We start from the raw sequence: 23,134 nt of genomic DNA on the forward strand, positions 1-23,134 counted from the left end.
AAGCCAGGTAGTATTAACGTGATAAACTCTAATGACTTTGTTTTGTACTCACGTAAATGACCTCACTTATAAATTTATGATCTTCCACTAAATTAACCAAGATGAGACTTATTCTCAATAATTCTCAACAAATTTTTATGGCTAAATAATAAAAAGACGAATTTATCCTTCTATTTATTAAAATAATTAGATAAAAAGAGCAAAGTATGATTACGTGGTTTGTTATGTTTAATTAATAATTAATTAGCTTAAATATGGGTTGGCCATTCTCCCATATCTTCCAAAATCCGCCACCTTCTCAGCTAGGTGGACTCCAATTATTGGGTGGTTCACGTAATATTTTATCTAACACTAAACCACTTAATTATATCTAATTTTACTTAATTACAACAATTGATCATTTATTTTTTTAATACAAAATGGCTTAATTTTGTGGGAAATGTAAGCAAAAACAATCCTTATTTATTTTTTGATGCAAAATAGCTTAATTTTGTGTGTGGTAAATAATAGTCATAAGCATGCACGTTGTAACAGTGAAAATCAGAGAAGAAAGTTTAAAATTTGGATTCAGAACAACCGATGAAAACGCAAAACAGCTTACTTTTATGTAGTAGGCACGTTGTAACAATGAAAACCAACGTTCCATTGAAAATAACAGATATTTTATTCTTTATTTAAATAAAAAATATAATTTTTACTGTTGAGAGTAACAGTCATCCACTATTTTAACTAACCGATATTAAGCCAGTTCATCGCTCGAAACCCAACATTTTATTATCACAGATATAAAACCATTGGCTATGACAATGAACAACGTGCAAGAAACAAGAAAATTAGCAAATTTGGTGTGGGAGACAGTAGAAGGAGCCAAAGCAGGTTTGAAAGCCAGGGTGGAGCAAAGGACTTTTTGTTTAAAGGCAGCTGTTTGTTTGTGGTGGTGTGAGTATGGCCACAATAAATAAATATACATAAATTTGTGGCATGGGGAGTCTCGGCCCTCTCTCTTTACCACCACCACACAATTATTTTGGACTTCCTTCGTCTGAGTCGGTTAAGGAGAGGTTTCCACACACCCTGACCTACGTCTTCGTTGATACACCGGTCCCGTCTCTGTCTTTATCATCACCACACAATTATTTTTGGACTTCCCTTGTCTGAATCTGTTAAAGAGAGGTTTCCACACACCCTGACCTACGTCTTCGCTGATACACTGTCCCGTGTTTGATGTATGTTAAGGAGAGGTTTCCACACCCTTATGGAGTGACTAATGTCCTCACTAGCACACCCTAATGTCTAGCTCTAATACCATTTATAATAGTTTAGACCCCACTTCACTAACAGACATTAGATGAACACGACTTTCCACAATAGTATGATATTGTCCACTTTGAGTATAATTGTTTTGCTTTGAGCTTTCTCAAAATGTCTCATACCAATACAAATAGTATTATTTAATTATAAACCCATGATCATTTCCTCAATTAGCCGAGATGAGACTTTCATCATCCAACACTTCCCCTCGAACAAAGTACGTCTCCCCTTAATCAAGGCTCAACTCTTTTTTCTTTTGGAGTCTTAGTCATTTTTTGACTATGCCTTGGAGGAGACTCGACTCCTTTATTTTTTAATCATTTGTTCAGCATTTGAGGATTTACCAATCTATTGGCACGACTAGATTTAGGGCATGATTCTGATAAAATGTTAAACAAAAGACAGACTCCTAATCTTGAACATTAATCACAAAAATTTTTTTGGGTATTTTTTATTTTTTATTTTTGTTAAGTAGCAAAAGTATTTATCCAAAATGAAATTTTATTATTTCTGTTGCCGACACTCTCCCTTCCGCCGCACCAAATTTATCGCAATATTCTGCCAAATTAGGTGCACCAGAATATTTATTTTAAAGCTTTAAAAATAATAATAACATCAAATAAATAATTTTGTTTTCGTCGTTACAGTTTACAAGTATTATATTTTGAGCCCTATTTTAATAGCTAAACTAATATAAAGTCATATTTTGGTTATATTATTATTTTGTTCACTAATATTCATTTACAAAATAAATTCAACATTTTCTTAAAAAGCGAAATAAAAATAAAAAGCCAATATATATATATATATATATATATATATATATATGACTTTTATAATTTAATTAAAATAATACACACTTTTTTTTTTTTTTTTTTGTGTGTGTGTCGTATTCATGTATAAATTCAAGCACTGGCGGCGAGAGAGATTCCATTATAGGCACAACTCCCACTTTCTCCAACACGCTCTCTCTCTCTATGGGGAACTCTGCGTCTTGTGCGCCTTCAATGGCCTCCAATGGCGCCGCGAAGGTCTTATCCTTAGACGGAAAATTGCAGAGCTACAGGAAGCCAGTGCAGGCCGCGGAACTAATGATCGAGCATTCCGGCAAATTCCTCTGCGATTCCGCTGATCTCAGCGTCGGCCACCGGATTCAAGGCCTTTTGCCAGACGAAGATCTCGAGTGCCGGCGATTGTACTTTCTACTTCCGATGGATCTCCTCTACTCCGTGCTAACGCTCGAAGAAATGAGATCTCTGACGTACACCGCCACAAAGGCTCTGAAACATGGAAATTCGAGTGGATTTGGAAGGATCTTCCCTGTTTTGATCACTGATCTCTGTATTTCTCTGTCGGATGTGAATCGATTGAAATCGGTGGACGGCGATCGAGAGAATCGAAGTTCGAAACCTGTGCAGAGATTGATGTCGAAACAGAGATCGTGGAAGCCCGCGCTCGAAACCATCGCTGAAACTTCGTGCGCGTAGAAAGAAAGACGATCGCAATCGCAAAATGTGTGAGATTAATTACATTACGAATAATTCGTTCCAATTTTGCTTCGATGATCGTAGATATAATAAACATTGGAAATTTTATTATTATTTATTATTTATTATTTTATTTTATTTTATAAGTCTCGAGTAATTCCTAAAATAATTTTTATGACAATATAATATTAGAAATTTTATATAAGTTATTAATAGTAAATAAAACGAATTTACTATATATTCACTTTATTTTATTAATTTTAAAAGTTAAATATATAAGTTATTAATCTAATCGTCAAAATTAAAATCTTCTTTATTATTATTATTATTATTTTGTAAAATTCTCATATTCAATATTTTATTTAAAAAAATCAAAACTCACAAAAAAAAAAAAAAAAAAAAAAAAAATTATGGAAAACTTTTTGAAGGGATGGGCCAATTTAGATGACCCCATTTACTTTTTTTTATCATTTAGGGTGTACACGTGGTTTTCCAAATCTGTAGAAACCATTGTAAAGATTAAAAGTTTGATTTTTTTAAATTTTGTGACATAAATTAGTTAAAATTAATTAATTTCAAGTCTAATAAAATTTTAATTCGTATTTAATAAAATGTTGAATTTTAAAAAGTTTGAAAATTCAATTTGATAATTATTTTATTTTTTATTTGTTTTTTTTTTTAAATAAAGCTACCAATAATAATTGTCGTGCATTACAATATAATTTAAAAATTAAGTCAAATTTTGAAAAAATGTCGGGCGAAATAAAAAAGAGTCACAATAAGATTCGAATTTCTCTTAAGATTGGATATTATATTTGTGACATGACATGTGGCAACTAGTTGTCGTGAAATGTTAGAGACATTTTGGTCATCTTGAGTATTCACTACGAAATATAAATATTGGATAAAATATTTTAAAGAAATTGAGGCAGCCTAAAATTTCCATTCTGGATGAAAAAATAAAATAAAATTATATAAATTCATCTTTTCATAAAATTGTAATAATAAAAATGTTTTTCCTTGTGAATTTGAGCTCACATGTTGAATTTAGATTTTAAAATTGATTTCATATTATTTTATATACTTTACAGCACGACCCTTCTTCTTTTTTTTTTTTTTTTTTTTTTTTTTTTTTTTTTTTTTTTCCTTTTACAACTCATCTCATCGTTAAATTATTTATATATAAATAAGTGACGCACAAAATTACAAAAAGTGACATATATAATTATTTTTGGTTTAATTAAAATTAGTTAATAAATCCTATTTTAATTGTTGAAATTTTTAATATTAATTTTTTGTTCTAATATATATTTTTTAATATAAGAACTATTTTCTTTTTGAAAAATTAAAATTAATTAGCCTATTACATATAAATTTTAAATTTCAAATTGAATAGAAATGTTTGATAACTATTTATTTATTTATTTATTTTTAAATAAATTTATAATCACTATTTTTTATTTTCGTACTTCGTTACTTACTTTTAAACATATTTTAAAATATTAAATTAAAATTTAAAAACTAAAAAAAATAGTATTTTAAATTTTATTTAATTTTAAAAATTGTACTTAAAATTAAAATACGTTTTTAAGAAATGTGAAAAAATTATTAAAAAAATATAAGTAAAATTAAAGACAATTATTTACACAAATGTACTAAATTTGTAATTTAATTTAATTAAATATTATTATTATTATTTTGGAATTTAGTCCCCATGAAAAACAGAAAATTTTAAGGCGTTGAAGCAAGAAATTGCTCTTTGATCACGTTGACGAAGATTAGTTCGTTTATCGATGGCGGCAATCCTCGTCAGTAACACGCAAGCATTCATAAAATTGCAGGTGAAAAGCAATAAAAGATCACAAGACAATAATTCAGGGTCCAATTTGTTCTCGTTCTCGCAGATCAACGTGCTGATTTCTGGTATCTCAATTTTCAACTGCTTGGAGATTCACAGTCTTCAGCTGAGAGCAGCTCAACTCTCTCGTCAATGGCGTTCGTTGGGTTTATTGGTTTGGATGATCTGAGCTTCGAATTGGCTACTTCACTAATCCGTGGCGGTTACAGAGTCAAAGCTTATGAGGTACTTATACGAGTTTGTTATACTTATTTCATTTTCCAATTTGGATTCTGTTGTTGAATAGACGTAGACACTTTTACTTCTCGATTGTTATCCGATGTTTAGTTTGAGTGAAGAACCGAAGTGAATGCATTCAATATCATTAGTGTCAGTTCTGGGAGAAATGAAGAGTCGTGTGTTCAATCATCTTTGTTATCATTTGAGTTTGTCGAGTGGAAAAGCATGATGTTGGAACAGAGTCGTTGTGAATTTTGGTGGAGATGTACTGTCTTACAGAACTGATCCCGAATATTGAACTTGTAATGGAAAATGAAAGCTCAAAGACGAGAATCTACATTTCTCTTAGTCGTTTTGCGCCATGTTCATGAAGAAACGGTGAATGTTATATCATATGTTCATATTTTAACCATTTTTTTTGTTGGTCTACTAATTAAATTGGGTTGTTATGCATTTGCTTTTACATTAGAAACAGTAATCCTGTTGGAAAATACTTCCCGAACCCTAAAAATTGCGCTTAACCTTGGAAATTTTATTCTGTTTCATTGAAGCTGGGGATACATGTATTCACCGATTTAAATTGATAAGTCTTCTTCATTTAAAAAAATAGTTTCCAAGTAGATTCAAAGATGATATGCGAATGTCTTAACTTTTGAATTTGTAAAAGTAACTGTTTCGTGTTAAAAAACACTAAGCAGCATATTCGATTCTGCAGATATCCCGCCATTTATTTTCGTTGTTCTTGGTTATCTTTCAGTGTTATATTTGAATAGTGGCGATAGGTTCATAATAACTGCTACTACTCTGTCTGCAGATAAATCAGGCCTTGACAGATAAATTTTTGAAGTTAGGGGGAATAAGCTGTGCCAGTACTGTAGAGGCAGGGGAAGGTAAACCGTTTGCTTGGTTAAGTTGATTTCTATTCTATTATAATATAGAATCTTTGGTTGGGTTACCTTCCTTGGTTTGACTAGATTGGATGGTTTAACTTGGGTCTGGAGTTGGATCTTAGTCATTTATTTCATTGATATTCATGTTTAATATTAACTAAAGCCCCTTTTATTCTTATGGAGTACTGATATATGTCACTTTAATATAGCTATGCAGTTCATTTTGGTTCACCATTCCAGTCCATTAGACAACATGGTCTTTTTTTCGAAAGTTTTGAATTGCCAAGGGTTAAATTAACTATATTCTTGCTTTTAAAGGAATGGATAGCTTAAAGGATCACTGACTAGGGATATATGCTCGATTCTAAATCACAGCTTCGTCATTAACTAGGCAATCTGTGTCTTTGTAGAAATATGAAAAGCAACTTCAATTGATATAATTTAACTCTTGGCTTAAGTTGAACAAAAGTTGTCGTGATCCAATTCCTGAAAGCTAATGTTTGAACGAGATATTGAGGAAGTGCTTCTCTATGGGCTATATATTGAAACATCGTGCATAGCAATTGGACATATAACTACAAGAGGTGGCATTGCTTGTATTAGATAGTCGTATATCTTACTTATAATGCTTGCTTTATATCTTTTGATGACCTCTTTACACATTTCTTTCTGACTTGGTTCTTTGTTTCCTTGCAGATGTTGCAGCATTGCTTGTATTGAACAGTCATTTCAATCTGATAAATGATTTATCTTTTTCTGATGCTATCCCAGGTTTATCTGAAACTTATTGCCATGATTTTAATGAACTTTGGGTAAATATTATATTGATGTATCATATATGATTATTTTAAGTACTTAACTCTGTTAATTGGCAGGGTTGCATAAGGATGTTGTTGTTGTTCTTGTCCGTTCAACTCTACTGGAGAAGGATGTCCACAACTCGAAAAAGCTTTTTACAGGCAATTCCACCCTAACTTTCTCGGTACTTTGATGATGGAATGTGAATATCAGATGTCCTATCTATTACTTTCATTATCTATCACCAACTTTTTTAAATGGGCCACTTTATTTTTTTGGTTAGGCTTGCGGAGTTGGGATTTTTATTTGTTTTCTGTTTACCAACTATCAAGCAATTGTATATTGGCACCTAAAAGATGGTACTGTTGCAGAGAGTGTTTGCAACATTATGCTCTCTAGCATTGGAACAATTTTCTTTTCATGTCATTTACAGGAACTGTATTTGCACGAACTGTTTTTCTGGCGCGTTATGTTTAAACAAGAGAGATCCAAGGAAGGGTGGGTGTTCGAAAATAGGGAAAAACTCTAGCAAAAACTCAAAAGAAATGAAGTTAGAGTCTGCAATGGAAGACATTTCTTGTTCTTATGTCAAAATTTTGACGCTAATTTTTTAAGTGTCTTGTTTTAGAAATGTTGCATTTACAAGTCATTTGATCTATACCTTTGTGACGGTCACTTCCCCTTTTCTGCAGTTAATTTTGAGATACCTAATCTTGTTGAAGCATATGTCTTTAAGGGTGTTTCTGAAGCTGTGGACGGTCAACTCATGGTAGCTATTATATGCATAGCATTTTTTTTCTCTTTGTTTTTGTTGTTTAAAATTGGATAATGGTATTTTCTTTGCTGTCACATTGAATTATTATTTATTAACTGCCCAGATGATAACTTCGGGTAGGGCAGCTGCAATTTCTAGAGCTCGACCCTTTCTATCAGGTTCGTTCTCAGTATAAATGTTTGCATGCAAAACCTTTGTTCCTTTTACCATGTCCTGATATCAACTATTTTAAATTATTGGCTTGCAGCTATGTGTGGAAAGCTTTTCATTTTTGAAGGTGAAGTTGATGCTGGAAGGTATCTTTTGTTTGCAGGAACATGTCTATGCATAATTAGGATGGTCTTTTCTCCATCGATGATTAAGCAAAATTCAAACACCTTGACGTATTTGCTGCTTTTATGCATATTGCAGTAAAACAAATATGGTAATTGAGCTCCTTAAAGGAATTCATTTTGTGGCTTCGCTGGAAGCTATTTCCCTGGGTATTAAAGCTGGAATTCACCCCTGGATAATCTACGACATTATTTCAAATGCTGCTGGGAATTCATGGTGAGTTCCTTGTAGTTGCCTGATTATTTTATTATTCTTGTTCAAAGTACTATAAGGAGAATATTTGAAGTGCACTTTAGAGAAGTTTATAGTTTTAGTTCCCTATAGCTACCTTATGGTTAATTAAATATTTAGATCTGTACATGGGTTTAGCATCTTTGGTGGGTGATGATCTATTGAACTATATGTATGGCGTTTCATTTTCAGTTCAATACTATGTTCAATACTGGAAATATATATACATATGTTCTTCATCTCTTAGTTAAGTAGAAAATGGTTTGTTTATTTCTGAAGATCAGTAAATGTGGGGTCTATACCTTAATGAATTCTGGAACTCCGACAGTACTCGAGCACCTTATTAATCTCTTTATGATTTAAGAAAAAGATTTATATATGTCCAATCTCCTATAGTGGTGATACCAAACAAGATCTATGTTGTTCAATCGGTGAATTTTTTAATCAAAATAATATAGGACGAAACTGAAGTCTTAATTGATTAACAATGTTAATCAATGTTATTTATTTGTTCATAATCTTCTTACCAGTGCTTTAATAGTATCATAATTTTGGGTGGGTGGTCTACATTTGCAGGTTTTTCAAGAATCATGTTCCCCACTTGTTAAAGGGCAATATTAGACCTGAGTTTTTGAGAAATTTGGTTCAAAATTTGGTAAGATATCATGCAATCTATCTAGCTTTTATTGTGTTCGTCATCAACTATCTTTTTATTATAATGTCCATGACTGAATTAGTTATCTTATCTTTGTAATTGTTAGAAATTGCAGTTACCTTTAAACGATAACAAAGTTCAAAAATCATCTATAGATCAAAAGATCTTTCATTTCTCTTGGACCTTTGAGTCATGTCGTTACTGAAGAATTGCCGTATATGAGATTGTGCATTTGTACTCGTTATTACATATATTTGTACTTGTGATTATTACATACGAGTAATCATTGTTATTATTATATTTAGTATCAATTAAGTTATTTGGCATAACTAGTGGTATCTCTCTTGCTGAAGGGGATTGTCATGGATAAGGCCAAGTCGCATACTTTTCCTCTTCCGCTCCTGGCAAGTGCTCATCAGCAACTTATGCTTGGTAAACACTCGATGCAACTTTAAAGTAACTCCTATATTTGAGGTTATCTCAATATATACTAATCTGGTTTTCCTCTATCACCTTTGCTCATTTCCTTTTCAGGTTCTTCTCACGGCGATAGTGATGATGACGGCTTGTTAGAACAGGTTAAAATTGGAAATATGGAATTTTGGTCATTTGAATCATGCTATTTCACAATTTAGATGCCTATTCAAGATGACATTATTTTAACTGCCATCTAATTGTTGAGAAAATCTGTCAGGTATGGAAAGGCGCATATGGAGTAAATATTTCAGATGCGGCAAATACAGAAATATACAGCCCTGAGCAACTAGCAAATGAAATAGTTTCGAAATCAAGCTCTGTTGTTCGAGTGGGTTTCATTGGTCTTGGTGCAATGGGATTTGGCATGGCAACTCACCTTATCAGATCAAATTTTTGTGTGATTGGTTATGATGTAATATATTTTCCTATCTTTGTCGATTTATTTCATTATTTCAAGAATGGATTTGTTAGTTCATTTAGCGGGAAAAAAGCTGAAAGGAACCTTTTTCTTCATTATAGGTGTTTAAACCAACCTTGACTAAATTCTCTGATGCTGGTGGTTTGATTGGAATCTCGCCTGCAGAAGCTAGTAAAGGTGAGCAAATCAAGAAAAGAACAAAGTTGAACGTACTTCATTTTTACTATTCTGTAAACAGAAAATTTCATACACCGTTAATATATACTGTGATAAATTAGGATTAGCAGGTCTGCTGAAGAAAGATAAGGAAAATAAAAACTAACATATATTTTCCAATTGTTGATCGTGTAATTTTTTTAATTGTTGTTTTCTTAAGAACTGTTTGTGTAACTTAAAACGTGTGGATTGCTCATCCGTCTAAAAGAGTTCATCAAATTTTCTTCTATAAAGATTAATCAAATTTGCAATGATTCATTATGAATTGTTGCAGTTTTGCTGAGTTAACTGGAATATCTAGAACCGCTGCTGTTAAATTGTATGAATGTAGTTACAGATTGTTTAGTCCTTTGTCTTCTGGTCAAATGGTCTCTGAAAGTTATCAAAATCCTATAAGTTGTTGAGCTATTTTGTTTTTGCACCTATACACTGACTATTGATGGATATTTGGTAACATGAATGGATTTTAGTTGATTTAGGAAAGAAGAATACATTATAGTGGAAAAGTTAAAGCTTGGGAAGCACTCTAAGATTGGAGGGAGAGAGAGAGAGAGAGAGAGAGAGAGAGAGAGAGAGAGAGAGAGAGAGAGAGAGAGAGAGAGAGAGAGAGAGAGAGAGAGAGAGTAAAAAAACTCTAAGAAGTTTGACCGAATACAAAAATCCCAAAGTAATTTGAATCTCTAATGATAGCATTTTCTACCATCAAAAGGTAAACTATACTATTTTGGGTGGCAATTATTAGTTGATTTAGCTTCACATCTGCTTCAATTGACGTGTTCTGACTTTATTTAAAACCAATTACTATGTTGTAGCTGTTGGATTACAACATTATTGTCTTCAGTGGTAGGGCAATCAGTTTTCTGTTGAAAACTGATATATGGCTTTAGTAGCATCCTGGGTTCCGTATCTTGTTTTCCATTATATATGTACAATATGTAGGAGCCACTATCCTGTTCTATTTTACAAAATGAAAGAGCCATTTTCTCCTTATTCCCTAAAAATTTCTGTTTTCAGATGTTGAAGTGCTTGTTATTATGGTGACAAATGAAGCACAAGTGGAGAGCGTTCTGTATGGAGAAGCTGGGGCTATCTCTGGTACACTTACTTCTCAGCGTTCAATTTCTTGTATTCAAGCTGATACTAATTCCATAATTTCCTTGTTTTTTATAGCACTTCCATATGGAGCGTCGATTATTCTGTCATCTACAGTTTCTCCTGGATATGTGAGCCAACTAGAACAACGCTTGGGAAGTATGTCCTACAGATGGTTTGGAAATTTACTCAATATTTTTAAGATAAATGCTCTTTATTAGGAGACTGTGACCAGTATTTCAAATCACTATGCAATTGACGAGAAATCTTGTATACGTCAACTGAAGTTATTCTAAATCACTGTGCAAACTCAATCTTACGTCTTTCTGAAGTACGTCAGTGGTGCATATGTCTACTTAGCTTGAATAAAAAAATTCCAGTAAAACTATGATTGCTTGATACTCATTCAGTGTTTGAACTAACATCATCCTTTAAATCACTATTCAATACTAAGTCTTTCTAAAGTACTTCCGTGACGTTTATTATATGTCTACTTAAGCATGATTTAAAAATTCAGCCGAACTTCGAATGCTTGATACTTAATCGGTGATTGAACTGACATCATTTCTTAATATGTAAGATGAGGACAAGAATTTTAAATTGGTTGATGCTCCTGTTTCTGGTGGTGTTCAGAGGGCCTCACAGGGAACCCTTACGGTGTGCTTTCTGTCTCTCAAATGACTTCGGTTCCTTTAAATTTTGGGTTCCCTTACCTCAAAAAGTGATGATAGCTATTTTCTAATGCAGATAATGGCTTCTGGGACAAATGAAGCTCTTAGGAGCGCTGGTTCAGTCCTCTCAGGTAGTGAAGCTGAAAAGTGCCATAAGAATTATGTGACATGTTTTGTTGCCAGATATTAGAATATGACATGCCACTTTATTTGGTTTTTATTTGTTAACAGCCTTGAGTGAGAAGCTTTACGTTATTAAAGGAGTTTGCGGGGCGGGAAGGTATTTCAATATTCCAAGAATTGATCGGCTCACATTTATGTGACCGTTTGGGTGTTAATCAGAGCCTTCAAATTTTTTTTCAGTCAACCATCAGTTTCGTGTCATCACTACACATTCATATGGTTATGTTGTTTCTCTGAGTAATGGTTAGCCTGACCTCTATTTTTCACATACTTATTACAGCGGCGTGAAAATGGTAAATCAATTGCTTGCTGGAGTTCATATAGCATCGGGTGCAGAGGCAATGGCATTAGGAGCTCGACTTGGTCTCAATACTAGAATTTTATTTGACGTCATCCTAAATAGTCAGGGAACATCCTGGTACATCCTTATCTTAACATTGCCCAATTACTGTGAGATTTTTCATCTTTTAAGGCATTTTTGCCAGATATTCCAGAATGGAACATTGCTTGCCTTTTCCGATGTAAGCACTATTTTGGTAATTGAATCTAAAGCCATCCACTCGGCCAACTCCATTCTCACATCTAACTTGTACAGACGTATGTTTTTGTAAGTGCATTGTCAATGTTCATCATGCAATACCTTTATTTATTAACTAGAAAATCTACTAACAAGAATTGGAAAAGAAGAGCTAGCACAGCCTGATTCTAGCTGAATCGTACAAGTTGTTGTATCTGGTAAACAAATTAAAATATATTTTTTTCATTTTAGTATAGAGTAGACACTGAAGGTCTGGCATCATCATCTATCGTAACTCATAAGTAATAAAACCCGTTTGTGTCAAAATAAATAAATAAATAATAAAAACAGATGAATAACAATCACCATGACAAAGTAGATCGAAAACCTGAACAAATATGGGGATTGGTTGGAAATTAAAACAGTTCAATGTTACTTTATATTCGTACCATTACAGGCTTGCATCCTTTTATTTTGTTTTATTTTATTTTTTGGATAAGAGTTTGCATTCGTTCTTGTTAACAACTTTGGCCTAATAAATAATAGAAAAGCAACCATTCCTGGGATCACAAGAAGCTAGACTGTCAATCTTACATAAAATCATTCTTGCAGAGTTGGCCGCCTCCAAGAAACTTAAATGCATAACGTTTTCCCATCCATTTGCCATAGTAATAAAATTCTTCTACCCCCATTTGCTTGCAGGATGTTTGAAAACCGAGTTCCACATATGCTGGATGATGATTATACACCATACTCCGCACTTGACATCTTTGTGAAGGACCTGGTCAGCACAAAATATCCATTGATGACTTCAAAGGAAGAAATTGTAATCCTATAATTATCTCTATATATAAAAAAAATTATATTCTACAGGGCATTGTTTCTCGGGAATGTGCATCTCATAAAGTTCCTTTACACTTATCCGTGGCTGCACATCAATTGTTTCTGGCAGGTATGGCACAATGTGGCCATTCATTGCTATTTAGTTACTTTCTTTTTTTAATCATTTTTATCCTATTACAAAGTACATGATTGATGGTACGAGATAATGACTCACTCAATAACCTAGATAAGACAATATCAGATTCTTATAAATGTGACAAACGAAAAATTGGGCCAATTCAGCAATCTTTTGCTCGGTTTTATTAAACAGTAGAAAACAAGAACTTCCTTATTGAAAACAGTGCTGGTCCTATTGCATCTTTCACAACAATTTAGGATGGTATCTGTGTTTTGATGTATTTCAGGATCTGCTGCGGGCTGGGGTCGTCAAGATGATGCTGGAGTAGTGAAGGTATGGAGAAGTCATGCATCACTTTGTTTTCACTGAAAGCACATTTCTAAGAAAAAAATGTGACAGCTAATAATATCGAGAGAGAGTTTTGTGGAAATCAGCTTATTTTAATGAGTTGAACAAAAAATAAAAATCCATGATTCTGTTGCAATATATGGTCTAACTGAGTTCCATATGATGCCATAGGTTTATGAGACGCTTACAGGTGTCAAGGTTAAAGGACAACCTCCCACTCTTAAGAAAGAAGCTTTGTTGGGGTCTCTTCCTCCTGAATGGCCGCAAGATGTAATTGCTGATATTCAACAACTAAATGAAAAAAATTCAAAAATTTTGGTTGTGCTGGATGATGATCCAACGGGAACTCAAACTGTTCATGATATTGATGTTTTAACTGAATGGTGAGCTTCATTCTTTCTAAGACACTATTATGGTTTTGTGGGACAGTTGTTTAGCAACGAACCAGCCAACTTTATAAAATGAATTTATTGTTTTTCATTTAATGTAAAGTAAGGTGTTGTGAACTTCAAGCTTGTTTAATCTAAAGAATGTACGTTTTTGCCTCCGGAGTAGGTAAATTTTAAGTGGTTTAATCTTCACGTGATCTTTGCAGGACCCTTGATTCACTTATTGAACAGTTTCGTAAAAAACCCAAATGCTTTTTTATCTTGACCAACTCAAGGTCACTGAGTTCTGAAAAGGTAGAAATCCGTCTCCCTCTCCCACCCACCACTTGTTCCCGTACTATTAGAATATAGTTTTTCTAGTGTACCAATATCGTCAATTATAGTACTGAGTATGCTACAAGCTTTACAGGCTGGGGCATTAGTTGAACAAATCTGCATTAATTTACGTGCTGCATCCGAGTGTGTCAAGCATAGCGACTACACGGTAGTTTTGAGAGGTGACTCAACCTTACGAGGTCATTTTCCCGAGGTATATAGAGTGGCTAAAGTGGTATCTCAGTTGTTACCTGGCAATGTTGAGTCAGAACTTAATTGTCATAACATGAGAGAGTCTGATTTGTCTAGGAAGCCGATGCTGCTATTTCAGTCTTAGGTGTAGTGGATGCATGGATCATCTGCCCATTCTTTTTCCAAGGAGGCCGTTACACTGTTGACGATATACACTATGTTGCAGATTCTGATGTGTAACATTCTTTTCCTTTAATGTATATTTTGATTATTCATGATGGTTTAGTGAGCCTGCATTGTTTGTTATGGTCATGTATGCAGGCTTATCCCTGCGGGGGACACCGAGTTTGCAAAAGATGCTACTTTTGGTTATAAATCTTCAAATCTTCGTGAGGTTCGTTGATTATATTGTGCTGTAAATAAAAATCTAGTGTAGTAATTTCTTAACGTTTTTCTCCCATCTTCTGAATAATAGTGGGTTGAAGAGAAAACAGCTGGACGCATACAAGCTGACACTGTTACCTCTATTTCTATTCAACTTTTAAGAAAGGGTGGCCCAGATGCTGTTTGCAAGCACCTATGCAGCTTAGAGAAGGTATATATGCGGATATGCCATGGAACGGAATATTGCATTTTCTTGTCTCGTTTAACATATTTTTTCTTATTTATTAATTATCTTTCAATTTCAGCATCTTCAATCCACTTTATCCCCAAATCCTAGACGTATGGAAGCTGTAAGGATATTGGATTGAAACAATAAATTGTTGCAAATATAAACCATCTTGCTCTCAATTCATTTATTTTGAAAGAGATACACGTTTTTGTAATAAAAAAGACAAAAAAAAAAAAAAAAAAAAGAATCCTAGATACCAGGTAAAACAAAATCTATCTAAATCCATAGATATTAGGTAATAATACATATAAATAAATCCCTAGAATATACTGGTGTAACTAATAATAAACGGGAGTGGTAATCATACTCTCACAATATTGGAAAATTTTCCGTCTCAGGCTTTTAGTCAGAGGTTTTTTTTCTGAACATTTTGCAACTTTAATTCTTTTTTTTATTTTTTATTTTTTATATTCAAAGCCAATGGAAGTGTCTCTTTGTGAACTCCCTCGACTATGGGGCTTTCATATTTTTGTGTACAATTCACTTTTTCAACGAAAGGTGTATTCCGTGCTATTTTTTCATTACGTATGACATAATATTATAACCTGTGTTATGTTGTTTTGCTAAAACAGGGAATGACATGCATAGTTAATGCCGCTAGTGAAAAGGATATGGCCGTTTTTGCTGCTGGAATGATCAAGGTAAATTCCCTCTGGTAGTATTCTGATGTCTCTTTCCGAGTTTTCCTTTAAACTTACCTGATTTTGATATTTTATTAATGAAAATACTCATCAGATTATTTTTTTACTTGACAGGCAGAAATAAAGGGCAAGAGTTTCTTGTGTCGAACTGCTGCCAGTTTCGTATCAGCCAGGATTGGGATCACTCCAATAGCTCCTCTTTTGCCAAAGGATGTTGGAATTGAGAAAGAGAGAAAGGGTGGTCTTATAGTTGTGGGTTCATATGTTCCAAAAACTACAAAACAGGTAGAATCAATGATTTTAAATTTCCTTACATTATGTGTTTTCACTTATTGCTGTGTTAGTATTTCACGTATCTACACTCATGATGTCATAGGTTCAAGAGCTGAAGTTGCGATGTAGCCCATTTTTAAGATGTATCGAGGTGATCTCGCAATTATACAATTGAATATGGGTTTTCATTCTCATTTATGCTAGTTAATCCTTTTCTCGTACATATATTATGGATTTCTTTTTTTATGTTGTACCTCCTTTTTTTCTGTTTGCTTTTTTTTTTCTTTTGTGAAAAGTGCTAATATTCACATACTGCAAGTTTATTTTATCTTTATGGTAACAGACTAGGTTGTATGAAAATAGATGAATGTATAGCACCCTTGTACCCATACTAACAACCTCTTATACTCTTACTTGTAAACTCAAAAGGTCGAAGCCAACAAGTCCTCTTTCTTACTTCTGTCAAAGCTTATGAGATAGCACTATGCTCTTTGAATATGAAACTGGGGGAAGAATAGCATCTTGGTTGTATGCATGGATAACATTCAGCCTCACTCCAAAAACGTACCATACTGAGCCTCATCTTCCAAAACCCTACAAAAACCTCTCTCGGTTCCCATAGATTGTACACTCACTCAACCATATGCTCCAGCTCCAATATGGAGACACTTCAAATTATGTAACATTTTCCTATGAGACTTTCCAATGATAATGCATGTGATAGTTAGCAGGACAAGACGAAGCATATGTAAGAAGATGGACACTTCATAACAGAAAAGGTTGGAAATTGGTATGTTTGCACACCTTTTGTTGTCACATAATTGACATTCTTACCAAAGCGTTCATAACAGTAGAAAACAAGTGAATGTAATCGATGTGTTCAATCAAGCTTAAGAGGGAACCTGGGATAGCGCCAAATAAGATAGTTTTTCCTTCCCAATTTATACTAGTTGCTCTTTTCCTTGTATCTGTGCTCATCCTAAATCTCTCTATTGCTGTGCTCCTCCTTTGAACATTTCCTTGTTTGTGGTCGACAGCATAGTACATACTCCTTGTATTTGAGTACAGAACATATTTTTAACATTCCTTTCATATAACTGGTGCAGACTACATTGTTCTGCATGTATGACTTTGTTCATATTTTATATTTGTGACTACTTTTCTTCTTCTCCATCAGGTTTCTGCTGCCAAACTTTCGATGAGTTCAGAGGAAGAGAGGGAGGAGGAAATCAGAAAAGCAGCTATATTTGCAGATATTTATCTCAGGGCTCACAAAGATACTCTAATTGTGACTAGTCGAGAACTTATCACGGGAAAAAGTTAGTCATTCTAACTTTTCTATAGCTTAATTTATGATACTGATACATTTACACACATACTTCTACCAGTGTATATTGGAATGTATGAGGTTCTTTTTCTTGTGTTGTTGCTGAGGTAGCTACTCGTTCTTTGATTAGGTCCCTTGGAGAGTTTAGAAATCAATGTCAAAGTAAGTGCAGCACTAGTGGAAATAGTTCAGCGGATAAATACAAAACCTCGCTACATCCTTGCAAAGGTACCAAAAACCGAGTTTTCTTCCCCCCTCTCTTTTACCTTCATGCTTAATATGTCGGCTGTTATCATATGAGGGACTCTGTCCAAACCCCGAAGTACGTGCATGCTGCAGGAATAATTGGTTCTGCCTCTTAAGCTGATCATGCGTGGCTGATATGATTTAGCATATTGGCATCTGAAATTGGGATCAAACAAGTGCTAGATGCTTAAATGCTTACATCAAAATCATATTCTCGACCTGAAAATTTTGTTGTTGAACGATAGCTCACAGATCATCAATAAAAGATAATGTGGAAAGTTTGTTGTTAAACGACAGCTCACAGTTCATCAATTTGTCTATCTTCTTAATTCAGGGTGGAATTACCTCATCAGATATTGCTACGAAGGCTCTTGGAGCAAAATGTGCTAAGATAATTGGACAAGCCCTTTCTGGAGTTCCCTTGTGGCAACTAGGCCATGAAAGTAGACATCCTGGAGTTCCATACATTGTTTTTCCAGGTAAATTTAGATAAGATGTCTTCTCTTTTTTTCTAGACTTTTAAATTTGTAATAACTTGATTATGATCTCTGACTATTTCGAATTATGTTACTTAAGGTAATGTTGGCAACAGTGAAGCACTAGCAGAAGTAGTCAGTTCTTGGGCCCTTCCTGCCAGACTTTCCTCTTCAAAAGAGATTCTTCTTGTAAGGGTTATTTGATTTTAAATTTGCACGCTTTTTTTAAATTATTGGAAACAATTCTCTAGCAATTTGCCCTAAATTTCTGAATATGTCATTCTAAATGAAGAATGCAGAACGAGGTGGTTATGCAGTGGGAGCGTTCAATGTCTATAATTTGGAAGGAGTTCAGGCTGTTGTTGCTGCTGCTGAAGAACAACAGAGTCCTGCCATATTACAGGTATGTTGCCATGTGGTTTAAATAATAAAACATTATACCCATAGCTGAGTTATATCATGTATTATTTTATCAACTAGTTTTGCCCGTTGCTGATTACCATGTGATCTGCCTTGACAAATGGCAGATTGCTGAGATCTGTAGACTGTACGTGAATATATTCATAACATTCTTTTTATGATCCAGTTAGTTGCCTTTAAAAAAAAATTGAAAAGAGATAGAGAAATAGTATTTTACCTACAAAAGTTCTAGAAGTTATGCTAAAATATTTTTCGTTGCTTTCATGACCTTTGCCAAAAAAGAAGAATAAAATTTTGCTTCCATGATTTTTGTTTTTGAGAGATAAAAAGATATTTCATTAATGAATGGAATTAAACCCACCGATGGGCAATGATGGGTTACAAGAAAAATATCCAAGGTTAAATGATAAAGAAAGAATATAATCGCTAAGAGGTAGAAGGGTGCGAATATTTGCACCAATGAAAAGCAGTAAAGAGAGCTTTCATGATTGCATTGCATATTTATTCCTTCTCATAGGAGTTTTCCAGATTATTCTCCTGTTTTTTTTTTTTTTTTTTTGGTTAACAAAACCCTTAGTTCATCTACAGATACTGTTAGATCCTGTTTCTAAAACATGATCAATAAAATCAGGTTCCTTGCTAGTGTTAAAAAAATCACAAATTCTTCAAATTTCCAGATCCATCCAGGTGCCTTAAAGCAAGGAGGGCTCTCTTTGGTTTCGTGCTGTATTGCTGCTGCTGAACGAGCCAGTGTAAGTAATGATCATTGACAAAAAAGAGGGGGAAATAGCATCGATTATATAGAATATGAAAAACAAAACTTAAAAACTTATATTCTATATTTATTTTTTTTGTTTGATGTCATTGGTGGTGGGTTTTTTTTTTTTTTTTTTTGTCTCTTGCAGGATGTGGTTTTTAGTTTTAAGTGTACATCGAATATTCCTGAATTATTTCAGGTTTCAATAAGAGGCTGCTATAGAATGTGAAAGTGTAACAAATACTACGTTCAGTTTTAATCTTATGATTTACCTAAAAGAGCATGAAGAAGTAGAGATGCTTCAAATTATTTGTTTTGCTAGTATTTTTCATTCTGAAATTACGCGGAGAAAAAAAGGGGGGGGGGGGGGGGGGAAGGAATAGGACTCTGGTTTTTAAGCATTATAAATTTGGTTCTTTTTAATAATAATGTCCAATTTAATGCGTATATTATTCCCTTGGATGGAACGACCAATAAAGTATTGATGGACAATGTAGCTTCGGTTCTCATCTTCTAAAACCTGCCAACCAACTACCAGGAAAATATCTGGACATGAGGCCCTAAGTAGGATGAGAGATAATTTGATATTATGTCCTTTTCGTTACAGAGATTCTGATTAAAACGTGGATCTCTCATTATTGATTTCTGTAGGTACCAATCTCTGTTCACTTTGATCACGGAAATTCGATGGAAGATCTGTTAGAAGCGATTGAATTGGTATGTTTACAGGCTATTTAAATATGTTTCCAGCACTGTCCATTTGATTTCCTATCAAGTATTGATGTTAAAAAGTTTACTTGTTACTTGGTTGTAAGTTGTTTTCCTTTTTTTCATCCTGCTAGGGATTTGATTCAGTAATGGCAGATGGTTCACATCTTCCATTTAAGGAAAATATTGCCTACACAAAGTTCATTTCTTCCTTGGCTCAATCAAAAGACATGCTAGTGGAAGCTGAACTTGGTAGATTATCAGGAACAGAAGATGACTTGACTGTCGAAGATTATGAAGCAAGGCTGACCGATGTATCCCAGGTTACTTCTCTTTCTGCTTTAAAGAAAGGTTTTCTTTAGCTTAGCATTGAAAAATAATACTAATATCAAACAATTCAGGCTCAACAGTTTATTGAGGAGACTGGTATAGATGCTCTAGCAGTGTGTATCGGTAATGTCCATGGAAAATATCCAGCAAGTGGCCCGAATCTCAGACTCGATCTGCTCAAGGTTTAGTATACAAATATTTATATTCAAGTCCTAAATATTTTTATCTCTTCCCTTTGTATTTATAGCCTGTCGACCCTCTTGACACATTGGAGGTGATTTTTTGTGATTAATTACAGATAGGGTCTTTTGTAATCTATTTCATCAATCAATTTTTGTGTTTCCTATAAATAAAAAAAAAGAATATTCAAGTCATTGTTAGTTTGATTATGTGCATCATCTGCAGTCCATGCTAATGTTACAAACAGAGATTTTAGGCTACTTCGGTTGTTCATGGTCACTAACTGAATTGTGGCACGTTGAAAGATGTCTCCAGGGTTTTAGGCGAATGGCTGAGAAATGATGTAATCTCTGTCATGAGGCCCAATATTTAGCTTTTAATTGGAATTTGTTATTTGAACCTTGAATTATTGGTAATCCTTGAACTATCATAATTTTATATATGAACTGACTGATTCTGATAAATTCTTTAACAAGGATTTGCATGCTCTGAGCTCAAGAAAAGGGGTCTTCCTGGTGCTGCACGGAGCTTCCGGTTTGCCTGAGAACCTCATAAAGGTACGAACTTTTAATCTTTTCTTTTCGAACGAAACAGTTAAATAGCTGAGACAAGCTCAGTTTCTTGACGTTCGTATTGAGGAGTCATAAAAATGGAACTAATTTGCAGACCACTGTACTTGTATTGCTGAATTCATGTCAAATTTTAATTCTTTAAAGAAATAAACCTGTAAGGATTGTCTCTCTTTGCATCAATTTCTCATCAGGCTTGCATCGAGAACGGAGTGAGAAAGTTCAACGTAAACACCGAGGTTCGGAAGGCATACTTGGATTCACTGAATAGCCCCAGCAAAGATTTAGTCCATGTGATGGAATCAGCCAAAGAATCCATGAAAGCTGTGATTGCAGAGAAGATTCATCTATTTGGTTCAGCAGGAAAAGCATTATGAGTTGCAGTATGATGCTTTCTTCCTTCTATTTGAACTGACAATCAAGCTACATACTGTAAAGCATATAGTTAATAAATGGTTATGCACAATCCATTTAACTTTTAACTGATTTATTTTCCTCTACAATACTTATTCAAATTCTGGCATGCTATGAAAAATAAAAAGTAGCCTAAATAACAAGCATTACAATATAGAAATGGTGACAAATATACAAATACATCTGATCTTGCAAAAATAAAAGGACAATTATGCACTTATGTTCTAATCAACAGTTTTATGAAGCTTCCACTCCATAAGAAAGACATTCCCTGAATGTGTGAATTTTGTCGCTGCCAGAGCCTGTAATGGCAGTGTAATCTTTCTGCTTTACAACGCTTACTGTAGCTTTACTGTTTCTTGCTCTCTTGGCCTCGACCTGTGCAGAAAGTGTTCTTTCTGATGCTATTTCGGACTTGACCTTGTGAATGTTTTCCATCAGCACACGCTTGTTTTTGTAGACGTTTCCCTTCACTCTAGTATACATTTGATGATAAATATGCTTATCTATCTTCTCACATTCTCTGTATTTGCGCAGTAATCTTCGGAGGACCCTCATTCTTCTCATCCATAGCAGCTTTGTGGGTAACCTTGCTTCCTTTGTTCCTCTTCGTTTTCCATACCCAGAATGTCGTCCTCTTGATTTTGCTTCGTGGCTTTGTCGAGATCGAAACTTCGAGTGGATTGTTGTCGTCCTCTTGATGATCAAACCATCCTTTATGAGCTTTCTGATGCTCATTCCTGACAGTTACATGTGTTTTCTAGTTAAAATGTTTTTCTTTTGCATCTTTGATAAATTGTTAATAATCAGGTACAAAATTCTTTCCTGAAACAAAAGAATTCATTGTTCACTCTTTTGTTAAATCTGTATATGTCATGTTCGCCAAACCTTTTCTTTTCTTCTCTCCTCTCTTAAACATGGTTGTGCACTCATAAGCAAACTTCATGACTGATCAAGTTCAACAGGAAGAAAAAAATCAGATGATAGTTCTTGGAAAGTTGTTGTACTTACTAGAATTGGCTAAGGAGATGGTGCAGGTCTCGTTGGGATCGAGCCATACTCGGCGCTTGCCACAGTCAAGACTACTTGCAGCAAGCCGCTTCTGTAGGGTGAGGGACACCATTGTTGGGGCTGCTTGTGGTGGTTTCTTCTCTGTTGTGCACTGAAAGGGTTCTTCTTGATGGGTAAATCCAAAAAGAACACTGCTAAACTTGGAAGAGCGTGAGGTAAACTAGTGGATTGATTTCTATATGAAATTTGAAAGCTCTAATATAGAAGTGGAATGCTAGGTGGTCGGTCATGTGTTACTTGGGATGCAAGGATTATGCCTTCCTCTCGTCTTCCATATTCCTTTTGTTTGTTTGACCATACAAAAAGGCTTGAAAATTCTAGTGTTTTCCTTGGGGCCAAAGTAAAGATGTTATTTATTTTAGTAGTGTGCTTAATTACACAATTATAAAAATAATGGAATTAAATTTTGATTTATAGTATTATATTAGCAATTAATATGCCAATTTGAGAATAATTCGAAAAATTAAAAGAATATAACATCAACTATGGAAGAAATTAAAACGAAGAAGCTGCTTCCTTCCACTTCCAATGACTTCTCTTCTTCTTCCTCAGTAACCCTAATTCTATATTTCACTTCCAACTCCATTAATGCTACATGAAGTAAGTTACTATGATTTTTGTTTTGTTTTTTGTTTTTTGTTTTTTTTTCTTCATGTGGGTTCCTTAAAATACCCGAAAACTGTTAAGAAAAAAAAAAAATTAACCGATTCTGG

General features: G+C 34.0%; 3 protein-coding genes across 4 annotated transcripts; 2 read left to right on the forward strand and 1 right to left on the reverse strand.

Moving 5' to 3' along the window:
* Nucleotides 1–2,223: 2,223 nt before the first annotated feature.
* On the forward strand, nt 2,224–2,912 carry LOC111780552 (uncharacterized). Its single transcript, XM_023660979.2, has one exon. The coding sequence runs from the start codon at nt 2,289–2,291 to the stop codon at nt 2,796–2,798; it is 510 nt and encodes a 169-aa protein (XP_023516747.2). The 5' UTR covers nt 2,224–2,288; the 3' UTR covers nt 2,799–2,912.
* Nucleotides 2,913–4,534: 1,622 nt separating this feature from the next.
* On the forward strand, nt 4,535–22,250 carry LOC111779913 (ketose-bisphosphate aldolase class-II family protein). 2 transcript variants are annotated; one of them, XM_087119521.1, is made up of 44 exons: nt 4,535–4,639; nt 4,703–4,881; nt 5,690–5,765; nt 6,462–6,536; nt 6,641–6,724; nt 7,256–7,332; nt 7,442–7,496; nt 7,586–7,634; nt 7,750–7,887; nt 8,479–8,557; nt 8,911–8,989; nt 9,092–9,135; nt 9,252–9,446; nt 9,554–9,629; nt 10,683–10,763; nt 10,839–10,919; nt 11,341–11,417; nt 11,508–11,562; nt 11,663–11,711; nt 11,895–12,032; nt 12,834–12,915; nt 13,005–13,083; nt 13,379–13,425; nt 13,612–13,823; nt 14,036–14,123; nt 14,239–14,358; nt 14,454–14,572; nt 14,658–14,730; nt 14,812–14,931; nt 15,582–15,650; nt 15,765–15,935; nt 16,027–16,074; nt 17,101–17,242; nt 17,381–17,478; nt 17,831–17,975; nt 18,073–18,161; nt 18,265–18,375; nt 19,070–19,144; nt 19,801–19,866; nt 19,992–20,180; nt 20,259–20,369; nt 20,844–20,924; nt 21,131–21,319; nt 21,888–22,250. In XM_087119521.1, exons 2-43 carry the CDS (start codon nt 4,789–4,791, stop codon nt 21,311–21,313), a joined length of 4,119 nt encoding a protein of 1,372 aa, XP_086975647.1. In that variant the 5' UTR covers nt 4,535–4,639; nt 4,703–4,788; the 3' UTR covers nt 21,314–21,319; nt 21,888–22,250. The 2 variants fall into 2 exon arrangements, with proteins under 2 accessions (XP_086975647.1, XP_086975648.1); XM_087119522.1 differs by having other exon boundaries at nt 4,556–4,881; nt 20,268–20,369.
* LOC111779914 (large ribosomal subunit protein eL19y-like) lies at nt 21,382–22,501 on the reverse strand. Its single transcript, XM_023660107.2, has 2 exons — nt 22,362–22,501; nt 21,382–22,090 (listed from the first exon to the last, which is right to left on the reverse strand). Exons 1-2 carry the CDS (start codon nt 22,471–22,473, stop codon nt 21,588–21,590), a joined length of 615 nt encoding a protein of 204 aa, XP_023515875.2. The 5' UTR covers nt 22,474–22,501; the 3' UTR covers nt 21,382–21,587.
* Between the last annotated feature and the right edge of the window lie 633 nt (nt 22,502–23,134).

The sequence above is a fragment of the Cucurbita pepo genome, chromosome 18 (assembly GCF_057944985.1).
Source record: "Cucurbita pepo subsp. pepo isolate OVF chromosome 18, ASM5794498v1, whole genome shotgun sequence".
Taxonomy (NCBI): domain Eukaryota; kingdom Viridiplantae; phylum Streptophyta; class Magnoliopsida; order Cucurbitales; family Cucurbitaceae; genus Cucurbita; species Cucurbita pepo.

What these genes read in the sequence shown, in the direction of transcription:
- LOC111780552 (XM_023660979.2), top strand. Translation starts at nt 2,289, where the DNA reads ATGGGGAACTCTGCGTCTTGTGCGCCTTCAATGGCCTCCAATGGCGCC.
- LOC111779913 (XM_087119521.1), top strand. Translation starts at nt 4,789, where the DNA reads ATGGCGTTCGTTGGGTTTATTGGTTTGGATGATCTGAGCTTCGAATTG. An exon ending in ACTAGAACAACGCTTGGGAA is followed by an intron (nt 10,920 to 11,340) that starts GTATGTCCTACA and finishes TTAATATGTAAG; the next exon opens with ATGAGGACAAGAATTTTAAA. An exon ending in CTTCAAAAGAGATTCTTCTT is followed by an intron (nt 18,162 to 18,264) that starts GTAAGGGTTATT and finishes TTCTAAATGAAG; the next exon opens with AATGCAGAACGAGGTGGTTA.
- LOC111779914 (XM_023660107.2), bottom strand. Translation starts at nt 22,473, where the DNA reads ATGGTGTCCCTCACCCTACAGAAGCGGCTTGCTGCAAGTAGTCTTGAC. An exon ending in CATCTCCTTAGCCAATTCTA is followed by an intron (nt 22,091 to 22,361) that starts GTAAGTACAACA and finishes TGTAACTGTCAG; the next exon opens with GAATGAGCATCAGAAAGCTC.